This window comes from Abramis brama, assembly GCF_963993115.1.
Source record: "Abramis brama genome assembly, chromosome: 16".
Lineage (NCBI taxonomy): Eukaryota > Metazoa > Chordata > Actinopteri > Cypriniformes > Leuciscidae > Abramis > Abramis brama.
Window position 1 is genome coordinate 34,211,013 of NC_139978.1, and position 16,423 is coordinate 34,227,435.

General features: G+C 38.2%; 1 protein-coding gene across 1 annotated transcript in view; it reads left to right on the forward strand.

The window, feature by feature from the left end:
• The first annotated feature begins 321 nt into the window (after positions 1 to 321).
• Positions 322 to 16,423, forward strand: part of cux2b (cut-like homeobox 2b) — a 162,323-nt gene continuing 146,221 nt past the window's right edge. Inside the window, exon 1 of the mRNA XM_084138627.1 lies at positions 322 to 440. Within this exon, the coding sequence (XP_083994753.1) occupies positions 378 to 440 (63 nt within the window). The 5' untranslated portion in view covers positions 322 to 377. The remainder of the gene's footprint in view (positions 441 to 16,423) is intronic.

Sequence of the window (16,423 nt, forward strand, 5' to 3'; positions counted from 1 at the left end):
TAAATGGGGCTCATTAATGATATGTAATGATTTCACCGTTTTACGCATCAAACATCTGGCGATGCGCATTGGTTGCTCGTTGTTCTCCTTCCACTTCCCAGACGTTATTGATCAACCCGTTACGTCAGTATTGATAACTTTACCAAACCCAAAATCAAGTGCAATCCCGGGAGCTGCACTAATGCATCTATATGCATCTATATTCTGTTCATATCGCATCCACCGGCTCTCGCGCGCTGCGCGTCCCGTCTAGTTTTCAACAACTGTTATTTTCCTAACATTTTTTTTTCCATGTGGAGTGTAATCGTCAACGCTGTTTAACGGGGGGAATCCAGCCCATATATTTATTGTAGCCGCTCTTGAATATTGTGCTCAAGATGGCCGCCGATGTGGGATCGATGTTTCAATATTGGAAGAAATTTGATCTCCGGCGGCTTCAGGTTGGTCTTATTTCTCACCTTTTTTACACGACACGATCCTATACAGGCTAATGCACCTTGCATTTTATGCATTTTCTCTTTTGGTGACTTTAGAGGGACGGGATGGTGGTGTTGCATTGATAGTTATTAGTAATTGATCCTCTTCTGCCTTTTGTTCGGTTCAATCATTGATCAGGAGCGCGCAAGAGCAGCGGCTGCAGCCTCGCGCACACCAACGCGCTTTAACACCACATTTAACGCTATTTTAACGCTTCATACGCGAGCTTTGTTGGAAACAGAAACTTTTAATGCCTTTCCGAGTTGTGGACTTTAACTTTTTATCAGCCTAATGTGTTTTATTCTAATAGAAATACGGAACGGTGACGCGCGCGCGCGGCTCGTTCTGTCAAGTGCCGGTTTGTGATTCAACTCAGACTTTATGAAATAAACAGCTCATATATTTTAGACCTTTAATGTTGGTTGTATGTATCTATCACTCGTGTATTGACTTTATTAGTGTGCTTCAGTGATGATCACATTGAGCGTAATGAACGTCGCACCATCAGAGTTTCTGTTATAGCAAAGTTTATTATTGACGTCTTTATGTATCATGCCACGACTTGATAGTAAGTATTCCTGTTATAAAATGCATATTTACTTTAATGTGCTCATGTGTTATGTTATGCCTTGGATGTATTCTTCGCCAGCTGTTAACAGTAGAATTCATTAAAAGTAGAAAAAATAAGTTTTATTTTAAAGATGTAGCCTATGTTTTTACGATGGCTTTAAATTGACTTTAAAAAAATGTTAGTTAAGAACATTTACAACATATGTATTCAAACGTTCAAGATTTAACCTTGCATGTGATGTTGGTGTGGGTATAGCCTAATTCATTAACGATATGCATTGCCTGCAAATTGACTTATGATTTCAGGGTCAATGTCAAATAATGTTGTTCTAGATTATTAAAATTAAGAAATCTTTGAAAAATCTAGTTTCAAACATATGGGTCATTCTATTAGAAATGCAATCTTTGGGTTCATGTTGGGTTCATATTTGAAAAACTTTTTTGAAAAAAATACCATATTCTAAAATAAATTTGAGTTACGTTTTCTATATTCTTCATACATTTTTCAAAGTTTTGCATATATATATATATATATATATATATATATATATATAGAAACATTTCTATGTTTATATATATATATTTAGAACATTATATATATTTAGTATATATGTATATATACATAGAACATTTCTATGTTTATATATATATATATATATATGAATGTATATAAAGACTTTTAATTAGACTTTTCAATAGAAGAGATAGTCATGTTTTAATAAAAACAGTTGAAAAAAATGATTGACCCTTTGCTATTGTTAGTATTTTTGTGTGCATTTTTGCAGGATGCAATGTATCAGCCTGTCGTATTTAACGTACACTCCGGTTTCGTTCCAACCGCAGTGTGAACGCTCCATCCACACCGCTTGACGCTTCAAAACCAGAACGCTCGCTGACTGTTCGCGCTTCTCGGACTGTGTAATTGCATTCCCTGCTAATGTTTGTAAATCAGCCTCGGCCAGCGCAAGGGCACAGACTCAGCCCTATGATTGATGTTCTGTAACATAAGAAATGACAAGAGCATGCCAAGCCAAGCCGGAGAGGAATCAGATCTGTCTGTGTGTGTGTGTGTGTGTGTGGCCGATTGTTATTCAAGCCTTTCCAAAGAAGGGCTCCATAGGCTGTTGTTGGAGGGTCTCTCTCATTCTTTATTATTTTGAATACAGATGGACAGATCGCTCCGGGTACATCCATATTGAGGTTATCCAAACCCTGAACCTGTTCATGGACAGGGAGAGCAAACATGTTTTCACGGAGAGCTCATCTGGACAAATATCAGATGGTTATTGTCTGGATTGTGCTCAGAATATGTCTATAGGGTGATGAATCAAAACGCTGTTCATAAGAGTAACCAGATTGAGGAGATTAAATGTTAAAGTGTAAGAATCAGTCACTGAGAAACACATTGATCGATTGCTGATCTGAATATTGAACGTTTTGATGGGGAGGAGTCATGTTTCTCATATTGTCTACGGTGGCCCTATAAGAGGACAGGACAAAGAGTTTCTGTGAATTAGCTGATCTTTTGGGTTTAAATACTGAACAAGTTGTCAGATTTCATTCAGTGTGCATGCATTCAACTCTTGACATTGTTTAATCTGCTAAATCCATCTGTCATTATGAATCAGCTGGTAAAAGTGGCTTTGACAACCGCACCAGCAGTGAGCGCACAGCCTCGTGTTATTGCCGGGCTCCATGCATGAATCACACACATTTGCACATCAGAGTTTTTCTTTGTTTGTGGAGTTAGTCTGGGTCACACCTGGTTCAGGTTATTGATGTTCTCACCTGCAGCCTGTGACAGCTCGAGTCATATTTAATGCCACATGAATGCAGCCACCAAATGCTTCCACAGCATCTTGTATTTTATTACGCGCTCACATGTGGGGGGAAGCCACAGTATATTGTGTTACTGAATCTTTTGTGGAACCATTCCACATCTAGTACATGATTTTAGTTTTTAGAAGCAATTTATTGAAACCTAATGCATGTGAGAAAGCAAATATATTTGTGGATGCTTCGACTTTGTGTAAATACTCGTTCAAAAGTTTAAGGTCAATATGTTTTTTTTTTTAATTAATACTTTTTTATTCAGCAAGCATGCATTAAATTGATCAAAAGTGACAGTAAAGATATTTATAATGTTGCAAAATATTTCTATTTCAAATAAATGCTTTTGCTTACTTTCTGTTCATCAAAGAATCCTGAAAATAAATTAAAAAATGCATCACGGTTTCCACAAGCAGCACGACTGTTTTCAATATTGACAATCAGAAATGTTTCTTGAGCATCAAATCATCATATTAGAGTGATTTCTGAAGGATCATGTGACACTGAAGACTGGAGTAATGATGCTGAAAATTCAGCTTTGATCACAGGAATAAATTACAGTTTAAAACATATTCAAGTAGAAAACATTTGAAATTATTTCACGATATTACTGTTTTAGCTGTATTTTTGATCAAATAAATGGCTTATGAGCAGAAGAGACTTCTTTCAAAACAACATTTTGAAAGTTTTGTCGTTGCAATAGTCATGTCTCTTGCATTTTGCACTGATTGAGTTTAAAAATGCATTGATTAATGAGTTGCAAGACTGCTAATTATGAAATTGCGCATAGATGCTACTTCTAAAGCTGTTTGTCTCACAAAACGCCCATCTAAAAGTTATTTTGCCTCATGTTACAACAGAAGCAAAGCTATAAATATGAAATTCAGAGCATTGTCAGCTTACATTTAAGTCTGCAGCCTTAAGTTGTTAAGTTTGCTGTTATCTGGTACGGATGCATATTCTGGACATGTTAACACTTTAAATATTTACAAGACATCACTGTTAACTCATTTATGAATCTAGTCAGACGCTGTTTATTGCATGCTGTGATGGTCTTTGTTATTCTCCCCTGTGGCCCCTGCGGGACGTCGTGTCTCTGGCGTCCCCTGGGGCCCCTCACCCACTCTTGAACTTGGACTCCAGCGAGATCCCTAGACTAGGACGGGAAAAATGAGGTCTGCAGCACCTTTAACATGTCCAAAACTTCACGTGTATTAAAGCCTCAAGTTCAAACACTTCTTCCTGGAAAATGATTTTTTGTTCCTCTAACCCGAGACCCCCCTGAATGAAGCGCGACTGCTTGTGTTGAGCAGCGGACGAATAAGTTTAGGAGAGGGGGGTGTCTGCGTCTGACAGCTGATTTATGACCCTCTTTGTCTGTGTTGGTCTGTAGCGGAGCATCTGGCCGTGTCAGATGATGTTTTCGCTGGGGTCTGTGGCTTATGGCTGTCGCTTTGGTTGCTCTCAAATTACATCATTTCATACAGCAGTTCCTGCATTGCCATTAATCCTCAGAGGTGTTTCGGTGATACTCCCTCATGAACAAGCCTTGCGTTTGGGTCTCATTGGGAATTGTTCATAAGAGGGAATATTTGGCAACATCTTGTCTTGACTCTTGATATAAATCATACCGATAAGTGTCCCTCAGTGTTTTGTGGTGATATTCTCTCACTAAAATGTTAAAGTGAATGGATGAACATCATGCATGTGCTGATATGAGAAATTGTTTTGCAACAGGGTTTTTATAGTTTTGAAATTTTCTCTACAAGTGTGTATATCTATATCTATATATCTATATCTATATCTATATCTATATCTATATCTATCTATCTATCTATCTATATCTATATATATTATAAGTGCTGTCAAATCAATTAAAAGTTTGTAAATATATGTTTATGTTATTTATATACACAGTATATGTATATATGTTTATGTTAGATGCGCTAAATTGTGATTAATTGATTTGACAGCATATATATATAAATATACACACTTTATTTTTCTTTTTTTTTTCTTTTTTCATTATTTTTATATCTTTGGAGAATGACTAGTTTTAGTATATTATAATAATAATAATAATAATAATAAAAAATATATACATAAAATAATTATAACATGGCACCGCAAAAATTAAAGTGACTTTTTGATGTACATTCATAGTTTACATTTATTATAGTTTACATTTTTTTAAATATATAGATAGATAGATATATATATAGATATAGATATAGATATGTAAGGAATAATTGACGACAGGCCGTTGAATTATTAGAAAAATAATGCACACCCGAGGTGGTAATGCGGTCACGACGCGAAGCGGAGTGGTCGTTCACCTCGGGTGTGCATTATTTTTCTAATAATTCAACGGCCTGAAGTCAATTATTCCGCTTATACTACAGTTACCACACCTCGAAACATTGTTCAGACATGTATTTCAAGACGTTTGTAAAGTTTTTGTCATTAAAACGCTCTTGTATGTAGGACTAATTTCTTACGCATCTAGTCCAATGCCTCCGTTGCTAATTCCAAAACGTCATTTTAGAGTTAGTAACGGAGGTTTGAGCCACTGATAGCAGACTAAAGCTGGGGACACACGACTAGCTGACACATTCTCTGACTGTTTTCATCGACTGCAGCAGATTTTAAACACCGACTTTGAACACAGACTGAACGCGCGTTTGGGCATTATCAGTCATAAGTATCAAATTGCATTCATAACCGGCCTTAAAGTGTGTCCCCGGCTTTATGCAGTTATTAATGCAGTTATTAGAGAGAGATGTTGCAATAATGAGACAGAAAAGCATGTGCGTCAGTATTATTAGCCTATTTATTTATTAATTTAATTCGTTTTAATTAATTCGTTCATTCTTTTTTTTTTTTTTTTTTTTCATTGACAGATGACAGTAGACTATAGCCAAATAAATGAAACACAAAGCCCTTTTAACAAGTGGGCCTATAAATAATTATTTATTTATTATTATCTGCAATAAAAATCCGTACTGCAGGACTATCCATTTATTTAGCCTATATTCAGTTTAATTTTCTATTGATTATAATATAGACAGGACTATATACTTTATTTATTCAAATTAAACTGCATGTTTCCATTGATTGTGAAGCTAGACATTGAAAATTGCAGATCAAGCGCATGGGGCTAAATGCTTTTTCTTGTTATGAATTGTATCCTATTTTCCGTTATTACCGTTAACTACGCGAAGTGATTTGGAACTGTAATGCGGTCAAGACCTGCCTGGAACTACTTTAGCCGTGCGTTTCCCTGAAAATAATGCACACCTTAGAACGTTCGTCAACCAATCAGATTCAAGCATTCAACGGCCCTGTAGTATAAAATATAATAATTTTTTTGCCAGCTCTCATTTTTATTTCTTTTAACTTCCTAGATAAAATGATTAGTTGCTGCTAGTTCTGTCTTTTGTCAATGATAATGACCTTATTTTGAACTGAAGATGAGAACGACGCCGAATAATGTCTCTCATTAAATCTGTCTCCTAAGTGATCGTACATGTCCTCGAAAGAACGAACGCCGGGTTCTTCTAACCTCATATAAAAGAGATGACACAGAAATAGATGGGCTACAGGTTTTGGCGACCTTGGTTTCCACTGGTCTCAGGTCACATGGCCGTTGCCGTGGTAATAATTCACACCAGCCAGATGGCATTTCCATGGGCGCTCACGGAAAGGACAGGCCAAAAGGTCCCTGCTAGTCTCTTTTAGGACAGATCTGACCAATAGGGAGCAGGCTAACAAGATCCCTGTGCAAACAGACTGTCCTCTTTTGTCCCAGAGTGCAGAGCATTGGTGACCAATATGGAAGCTGATGAAATATGCGAATTTTAACAGTTGGATTTCAGTGTTGTAACCAAAAATATAAAACAAGGACTGTTTATTTCTGTATATTTGTTCTAGTTTGTCTTTCATGTCATATTTTAGCTGAAGTGCACTGTTTAAAAACTTTCTCCTTTCCCAGTTTAATGTGCAGAGGCTATAAGGCTATAACATACAGTACATCCCCAATGCATTTCAAGAATGCAGTCCTGTTGTATATACGGGATAGTTGAGTAAATAATGACACAATTTCTCTTCATATAGTTGCTCTGTCATGACCTTAGTTGACCTGAAAGAGAAAACTGACCGTGGACAAACACTTGCGATGCGATGCGATGCGATGCGATGCGCACTGTACTTAATTCATAATGCAACAAAGCAGAGGTTGACTTCATGAAGATTTCCTCTGTTTGTTAGTTCATGCAAAATAGATAGTCATGGCAGGTTTGGGGCGGAAGGAGTGTTTGGTAATCTTGTTTGGAAACCTTGGACACTTTTCACAGACTGTTATGATGCTTCTTCACAGACTGTAAATCTGGCAACGTTTTTTTTATAGTTGCATTTTTAAACAATTGAATGTCCATTCATAACACTGTGCTGCTGTGTGATTGTTTCTAATACAACAGCTGAGGGATGGATGCAAACTTGCCATCTTTCTCTCTTCAGACCAATGTAATCAATATTTTCTCCTCTTTTGGAAAGTCATAGAAATGCTATTGTGGATTTTGTCATTCGCTATTGGGGAGATTGGGATCGCAAAAATTCTATTTGTTGTAGTTTCCGAGCGTTCACCACTATAGAAGTTTACCCAACTATGACGACTTCAGTTTCTGAGAACCCTGGAAATGTGGAAACGAGGGACTTCAGATGATGCAAACTCTGAATCAACATGCACCAATGCTACATTTTCTATATATTGTAATCATTAGGTTCACAACTTGTTATAATAGCTTGAATGAGCTCATTGTTTCTGGCTAAAATGTATACAGGGTGTTAACTAACTGCGTCATTTGTATATGTGCATTGCTGAAATACTTCACTTGGACCGTCACCACTCTTGTATTGTAATGTAGACACATGCATTTTCTGGAAATCTGCTTTGAAACGATATTGTGAAAAGCGCTATACAAATAAACGTGAACTGAATTGAAAAGGGTCCATTGTGGTGCAAAAATGACACGCGTCCCCTTCTAGTGTAGCATCGGTTGTTTAGCTCGTTTAATTTGGGACCAATTTCTCAAGGGCTGTGTTTTGCATGACTTTGCATGTCATCTTTACTCCACAAAACACTACGGTAATATTGTCAAACAGTGCCATCACTCCTCAGTGCGTGTGTGGCCTCCTCCTGTTGTAGTTTGCTCAGAGCTTTTCCCCAACCATCACCAATTGGCCGTGAAAAAGACTCATTTCGACTCTGTACTCATTCATGTGTGTGTGTGTGTGTGTGTGTGTGTGTGTGTGTGGGGGGGGGGTGGGATCAGTGTTTATTGCTGTTATTGTTGCTGTCAAATGTGCTGGATCTGGAAACGGTTTAGAGATATTCTGCAAGGCGCACGGATTTGCAGGGATAAAACGCTGTTGTCGAGAGGAAAACTCAGCAACGTTTACTAGCTGGCAGCACAACAAAACTACAGACAGTTTATGCTGCACTTACGCATGACAATAAAATATGATGCTTTAATAGATACTATACACGTGAATTAAATGATAGAATTGCTTCGTTCAGAAACTCCCACGTTCTGTCGTGATCTTCTGGAGCTCCACAGTGAGATGCATCAAACTCTTTAAAGTTAATCTTCGCCGTAGATCCACTACGTACATTGTAAGGCCCTGTTCACACCTGATATTAAGAGGCGTTTTGGTCGATCGGATCAGAAGTAGACGAGGGAGACTCCTGTTTACTCCTGGTGTTTTAATCCGTCTCTCTTGTTCATGTTCAATCACTTCTGTCCTGATTTCTACGAGGGGAGGGTCTATGAGCAGCTAAACCAAATGTATGGTTTTTTTTCAGATCTTTTGATCTATTGGTCAAAATAAGCTTGCGCAATTTACATATAACAACACATGTCCGGTCAACATGACCGTAGAAAACAGAAAAACACACGCCGAACACTGTGAGTGTGTGTTATGGTGCTTTTCCACTGCTCGTTACGGCTCACTTAAATAGTACCACCTTGGTTGAGGTTCCAAGCGAGCTGAAGCGATACTAATCAATTTTGAGCATCTAGATCACGTGTGTCAAACTCAAGGCCCGCGAGAGCATATGATTGTCTTAAAATTAGGGATGCACTGAAATTTAGGCTGCCATTCTAGATGCTATAATCAAACATATCTTGTGGAGCGCTCTCTGAGCATGCATTTATTTGTCATTTGAACTGAAACGTAAATTTGGACTTCAAAGATTTCTTATCCTGATGCACCTTCTACATGCCATGAATGATCAGCGACTAGTCGACGCCAAGCTTAAAGCATCATGGCATTAAAGTTGACTAGTCGATTTTTCTATTAAACCCCTACTTGGTATGTTTTTCATATGCAGCCGACAAAGTTTGAATCATGTCTTTCTAGTGCACTTCCCATAATGTTTAGGCATTAGGTCAGAAGGCCTTTATTACACCTTTATTTAGCATCATCCACTTGTGATCCGATCGACTAAAACACATCTAAATACCATCTGTAAACCATCTGTTAAGTTCAGGACTGATTTTTGAATGTGTTTCATTCATCATTTAGATGAGAACTTACTCATTTCTGCTTCATAACAATGCAAGAAACATAACCAATTTATATGGTTTAATGTTTTTTGTGACATTTTGCTCACAGTTTGGAGTCCCGACGCATATTAATGGTGTGTTTGTGCATGTGCGAGGCCATTAGGCATGTGAATCGTAAAGTAATGAAATCGACTCGTATGTGAGCGTGTTTGCGCTGACCGTCATTAGATAGTTTCGAAAAGCTAGTCTGTGTCGAATTAGGCAATTATGAACTCCCATTAACCGCAGAGAGCTTCCGTCTGTGCTGAGAAACAAACATTTTCATAAGTGTGCACCCTAATGTCTCACCTTTCACACAAAAAAAGCTGCCTGGAACAATCTCTTATCCATCAGACTGGCAGAATGGAAATTCCATCTCTCTCTGTGAACCTTTGGCAGAGGAAACAAAGAGGAGAGAAAAGCGTCGAGAAAAGGCTTTTACGTGTCGGCAAATTGAGTTGTGAAGATCTCAGAGTCACGTTCCCCTCCCGCTCAGCCGACAACATTAGAGGAGAAGTGAAACTGACTCAAGATTTAAGCAGTTTAACCTTCCTCTGTAGAATTAGCGCTCGAGACTTCAAAGCGGATACTTCAGCGTGCGGAGAGGAATGATAAACCGTTTTTTGCTCGACGCCGGGTGCCTATTCACCGAGCGAGAGAGCCGGTCTGTCATAAAACAGCCCCTTAATCGCTGTGACCCTCCTAGGGCTCGATTTTCATACCTGTCCACACTTATTTTCCCCCATTCTCCTGCACTGCTCCCTGGATTAACCCTTTGTGCATGTGCTTTGATAGTTGCTACATTGGTGGCTTAAATCTTTAACTACACAAAGCCAATGTCTCACTAGCACTGTGTTGCATGAGTGTGTCTTAAACTGAAGTTATTAACATTTGGCCAGTTTGTTTTCTCTTTGGACAAGTAAGACTCTACCTAGCAACCTCCCACTATACCTTAGTAACCGCTTAGCAGCGCCCATAATAGATTAAATCATTTCTGCAGGTTTTGCATTGAGCAGTCTGATTCGTTTTGTCGAATTGGTTCATTTGAACACTTTGGTTGAATCTGAAATCGCCCCCTGTACCCTCAAATAGGGCATTATATGAGGAGACAGCCATTTGTAGTGGACGTTATCGAGTGCACTCATTCAATCCCAAATTGCACCGCAATAACGAGTGTACAACTGATATTGATAACAAGTGAACTGTATTAGTGGACTAACTAACGTAGGGAAGAGTGATTGAGGGTTTAGGAGGCGATTTTGGATTCAGCCTTTGTTTCAGTGAATCGGTTCTTTTAAATTACATTTAATTTTTTAATAAAATTGCTGATTATTCCTGTTTATTTTAGGTTATCTTTTTTATTTGGGTAATAGGTTGTCATGTTCTAAACATTAAAAAAAAGTGTTAAAAACATAATATTCTTAAGAATCTTGTTGTTGATAACAATATATTCAAAACCCTTTGTATTAGTATGTTGTTAGTATGTAGAAGTATTAAAATTCAACATATTTGTGAATCGTTTCAATGTAATTGTAAATATGAATCAGTTGAATGTTCAAAAATACTGATTCTTTGGAATTGGAATCAAAAGAATGACATTTTACATTTAATTTTTTGATTATTCCTGCTTATATGAGGTTGTTTTCTATTTAGGTTGTAGGTAATGCCATTTTCTGTTATTTATTAATCAGAATAATTATTAATCTGTTGTTGTTCTTGTTAACAATATTTTCGAAACCCCTAATCCTAAGTATTAAACTTGTTTTGCAAATCAGCTGAACTGGATCATTAAAAAGAATCAGCTCAGCAGAACGATTTATTTGTGAATGGGCCATCACTTGATGCTGCATGAATTAGTCATAAGCGCCACACGTAAGGAGATTTGCATCACCGCTGACCCTCACGTGTGTGTTTGAGGTGCACGCCACACACACACACACACACGGTTAAACTGTGACAGACACTTCCGGTTTAAGCCGGTTCCTCCTCTAAATCCTTAACGACGTCCCAAAAGTACCGATCCTCAATTTTTCCCCCATCGATCCGTGCTGGAGTCTGATAGTTCGTCATGGCAATGAATCTCTGCATTTTCATATTAATACCCGTTGCGCTCGCTCTCGGGGACGGCGATGGTCTCGGCACTTCAGTAAATAATGAGGTTTAACAAAACTTCGGGGAGACATTAGTCTACCGCACCAGCGAGGTAAAGTCCGGCTAAACCCGATAGCGGCCCGATAAACCAGATTGTGAGAGAGAGAGAGCTAATAGCTCATCTGTTGGAGTATATAGCTGTGTCTTCTTCTCCCTGCTGGCAGCCGAAGCCAGAGCGAGTGAGGCCATATTGAGCTGTGTACCTGTACGCCGGCCCTCTTTATTTGTTTTGACTGTCTGATGGCAGATGTATTGAGCAACGGCCTTTCTTGTTCATTTTACAGAGGCCTTATTGAATCCCCTCCATTCTTTTTCTTCTGCTCTCTCTCTGTGCCGCTTTTATATCAACCAGTTCTTCAGTCACCATAATTCAGGTCTCTATTGTCCATTCTGCCCTTCAGGGATAAAGGAGACCCCGTGTGTGTGTGTGTGTTTGTGTGCAAGCCTCTGCACGTGTAATGTGTTTTTTCACCCTTCCCACCCAGTAAAAACCCTGTATCATGCCAACACAATATAGTTCACAACAGCACCAATCAAGTATAAAAATGACCTTTAATAGTGATGATTTCCCTTGCTAAACACTAGTGTTCATACTTTGGGTTAGGGTTTTGGTGTACTTTGTGATCAGTCTTACGAATTTCACTTGCTGGATGAGAAATCCGGGTGAAAAATAAAAACCCTCAGATGCACATTGAAGGACCCGATCCATATCTAGAAATCAGAAGATCACAGAGATTAGAGTTTGCAGGACTGTTTTCACACCAGACCAATAAGAAATCACCTAGCAACCACCTTGAATACCTTGGTAACCGCATAGCAACGCCTTGGCAATGTCCCAGAAGAGATAATGGGCCAGATTTACTAAACAGGGCAAATTAATGTGAGGGCGCAATTCCAAAAAAGCGTTTTCTACTGACGACGCACACATTTCACAAGATCAATGTCTGGTTTATGACATGCTTTTTTTGGGTTGTAAATAATGACGCAAATACCAATAACTTGACTAGCGCAAACCTTAGTAAATCACCTTTGCATGATTCATTGAAATACTCTCCTCTCATAAATTCTGCATCTAAAAAAGGGAAACTCCTACATATGCAATAAGGTCAGCCGCAAAAATAACCCTGTCCACGCCTTTTCAGCGCTGATTTTTCACTGTGTGTCTTTAGTAAATCCTGACAGTCGTTTTTTAATGCCAAAAGAGGGTTTGCGCTAGAGCAAACTGTTAGTAAATCTGGCCCTAAAATCCTGATTTTCATTATCAATTAACCTCGCACACCTGAAATTTTATATAGGTGCATAAGACAGAATCTATTATGGAGACACTTAAGTCTTGATTATTGAATTTTTTCACCATTGTATCATTGTGTCCACAAAAATATGCAGCAGCACAACTGTTTTCAACACTGATAATAATCAGAAATGTTTCTTGAGCAGCAAATCATGTGACACTGAAGACTGGAGTAATGATGCTGAAAATTCCCAGGAATAAATCACATTTTAAAATATATTCAAATTAAATTGTAATATTTCACAATATTACTGTTTTACTGTATGCTTGATTAAATAAATGCAGCCTTGGTGAGCAGAAGAAACATCTTTCATAATAATAATTCAACATTTAACAACTTTTGAACGGTAGTTTAAATGGCAAATGTTCAACATCACAGTATAAATCAAAGCACCATGGCATGTGCTAAAGTAATTTTTATAAAGAAAATCACATTTCTTGCATGTTTGGTAGCTTGGTGTGCGCATTAAATTTGCATGCAACGCGTGTGCTTCCATGCTAAGCAAATCTAAATGCAGTTTTTCCGTAGTCTGTCGCCTATTTTGAATTGTCACTTCTAGTGTTTACATAACGGCCTCAGAGAGAAATGGAGAAAATCAGCTCTGACTGGAACCAGTGGGACGCCTCAACACGCCAAAGGGCAGTTTAGATACAGTCACACAGGGCCACACACACACACACACGCGTACACACCGCAGACCAAACGCTCTCAGAGATCCTTTTCCTTAGCCTGCCTTCAGTTCTCTTATTGAGTAATTAGTTATAATGTTTCAAATCTTGTATGAATGCAGGTTTAACAAACTAACCACCAAATATTATCTTCTTTGTGTCTTTCTTCTTCAGCACAGTTTCGTGAAGCGTATCGCAAGAAACACGAAGTTGATGTGGATCACAAATGTGATCTTTGATGATAGTGACGTTATTATGTGCACTTTTCCAATGTAATTTGGATTTGGGAAGTTATCCGGAGTCGCCCAGGAGCTCTTTGACGGATGATGGAGTCGTTTTTCATTCCGGGATGATTTTGATCAGTGCGCCGGTGAATAGATTGTGCTGGATGACACCGTGATCATCTCCGCCGGTTTATTAAGGAGCTCCAGGCAGTTGTTCTTCCTTTCCAAATCTGGAAGCATTTCCTGAACTCTTTAATATGAATTTACACGGGGGGTCATGACAACAGTGGTCCCGGGGCCCCCAAGTAAAGACCGTTTTTGGGGCATTTCTTGAATGTAGTAATTAAAAAATAAAGACAAAAAAGAACAAAGCATCGAATTGAATCGTTCCCGTTCAATTCCCCTTGTTAGTAGCTTACTGCATTCCCCCTCTATCCCCCTCTCTCGCTCTCTCCAGATGAATTTTATGTTTTTTCTTCTCGCTTTCTCTCCGTGGTTTTCCCCAGACAGGTTCCACAGTGTTTTAGAGGGGATGGATTTAATTGCTCTGTGGGGATTGGTTGGCGGTGCTGGGCCCGGCTGTTTAATTAGTGTACCCTGCCGGGATTGGTTTAATGCTTCGTGATCTTGAAATTGTCTGATTGTTCAGCCCTCTAGGGACCCTCTCTCTTTCTCTTCTTCCTCTCTCTCTCTCTCTCTCTCTCTCGATTCGTTCTCCGTCTCCGTGCCCCTATCGAGAGCAGCAGGTTTTGCTAAACGCTGCTGCAGGCCTTGCTGGAGAGGGCGTGAGGCGACCGCTTTCCCTCGGGCCGAACCGAAGGGTGTAAATGTGAGATGAGGGTCGTTATGACGGGTTCTTGCTCTCCAGAAACTGCTCTGATCTGTCCATGGAAACACCGGCCTCTCTCTGTACTTGTAGGTGTTCCTATACTTGATCGCAGTAGCCGTTGTACTGGCTTTTGAAGTTAAACCAGAGATTGTCGGGGTCGAGATGCGAGGATCTGTATCTTAGAGAAAGTGTAACCGCTAACTTTGATCACGTGAGGCATCTCAGCCTATCGTGTAATGGCTTTAAGGTAATCGTGTAAAGTTTTCTGACAGTCAGTTACAGTTTATGTCAATCAGTTTCTTGTGGAATAGCACGTTGGTCTTGTGAATAAATGTATTTCTGTGAATTCTGTATTTGGTGTTATATCGCTAGTAAACTGTAGGATTGCATTGTTTGTGGAATGTGTTTTACTGTGGGAAAAGAAAAGAGAGCGCGAATATCTATCTCTATTAGCTGCAAATTACTCGTCACTGCAGGGCGCATAAAACTACATTTTAGAGTCCACTAAAAACTTAATTGTAATTTAATACATATTTAATTCATTAAAATTAAATGCATTTTTTTTTACCATCATTCATTAAAAAGCATTATATTATCATCATTAGGCACACAGCAGCCATAAATCATTACAATACAAGACTAACCTGGCAGGGATAGAAAGAACACATTTTTAACTTAAAATTTTTCATTAATTAAACAACATACAATATGACACATTATTTATAATTAAATGATTAATTTTCTCTTTATTCATTAAAATGCATAATATCAGCGTCATATGCATACATGCAGTTATAGTAGTCATTGCAATTCAAGTCTTATCATAACTGGTAAAACCAAATAAGCAAATAAGCAGTTTCTCTGGATTTACTATTTATATGGACGTGTTTGAGGAAAATGGGCATTTTTGTTTTATTCTATAAATTACTGACAACATTTCTTCCCGTTTTTAAATAGGAATATTGTCATTTAGAGCATTTATTTGCAGAAAATGTCTGGTCAAAAAAAAAAAAAAAAATCAATCGATCAATTCAAAGAAAACTCTTTTATATTAATTTTTAAACGATACGATACTAATATTTTAACTGAAGAGGTCAGAAAGCAATATTTGGCAGAATAACCCTGATTTCCAATCACAGGTCTGGAGATTGTGATGGCCATGAGAGGATCTGAACTATTGAACTCTTCTGAAGTTAAAACATTAATGTTGTGTTTTAATATGAATATAAAACAGTTTTCTTTGAATTATTCAAGGTTGGAAACCATGGCATCTTTTTTGTTATTGACTAGTTGTAATTTTCTGCAAATAAATGCACTAAATGACATTGTTTTACTTGACATTTGGAAGAAATGTCAGTAGTTTCTAGAGTAAAACAAAAATGTTCATTTTACTCAAACGTACATATAACTGGTTTTGTATGAGAACGTGTACTGTTTGAGACTTTGTTTGTATACTACTGTGTGAAGTGTTTAGCAGTGCATATTGTTTCACACATTTGAGTTTCATTCATCAAACGCAAGCAAAGTGAATTCATGTAAATTGTTTGCAAAACTTTGAAGGGATGGTTCACCCCAAAATTGTCATGATTTTCTCACCCTCATGTTCAGTGTTGCGCGGGACCCCGTTAAAGCGTAACTCTTGCCAAAATGCAACCTAGGGTCTTTTTGTGAATCTACCTGAGGCAAACCTTCATTTAAAAGCATGATTAGGATGGAAACGCCACTTTTAAGACTGACCGTATTTTCGTTTTCGGTCAAATTGCCTTGTGAATGGGAGTGA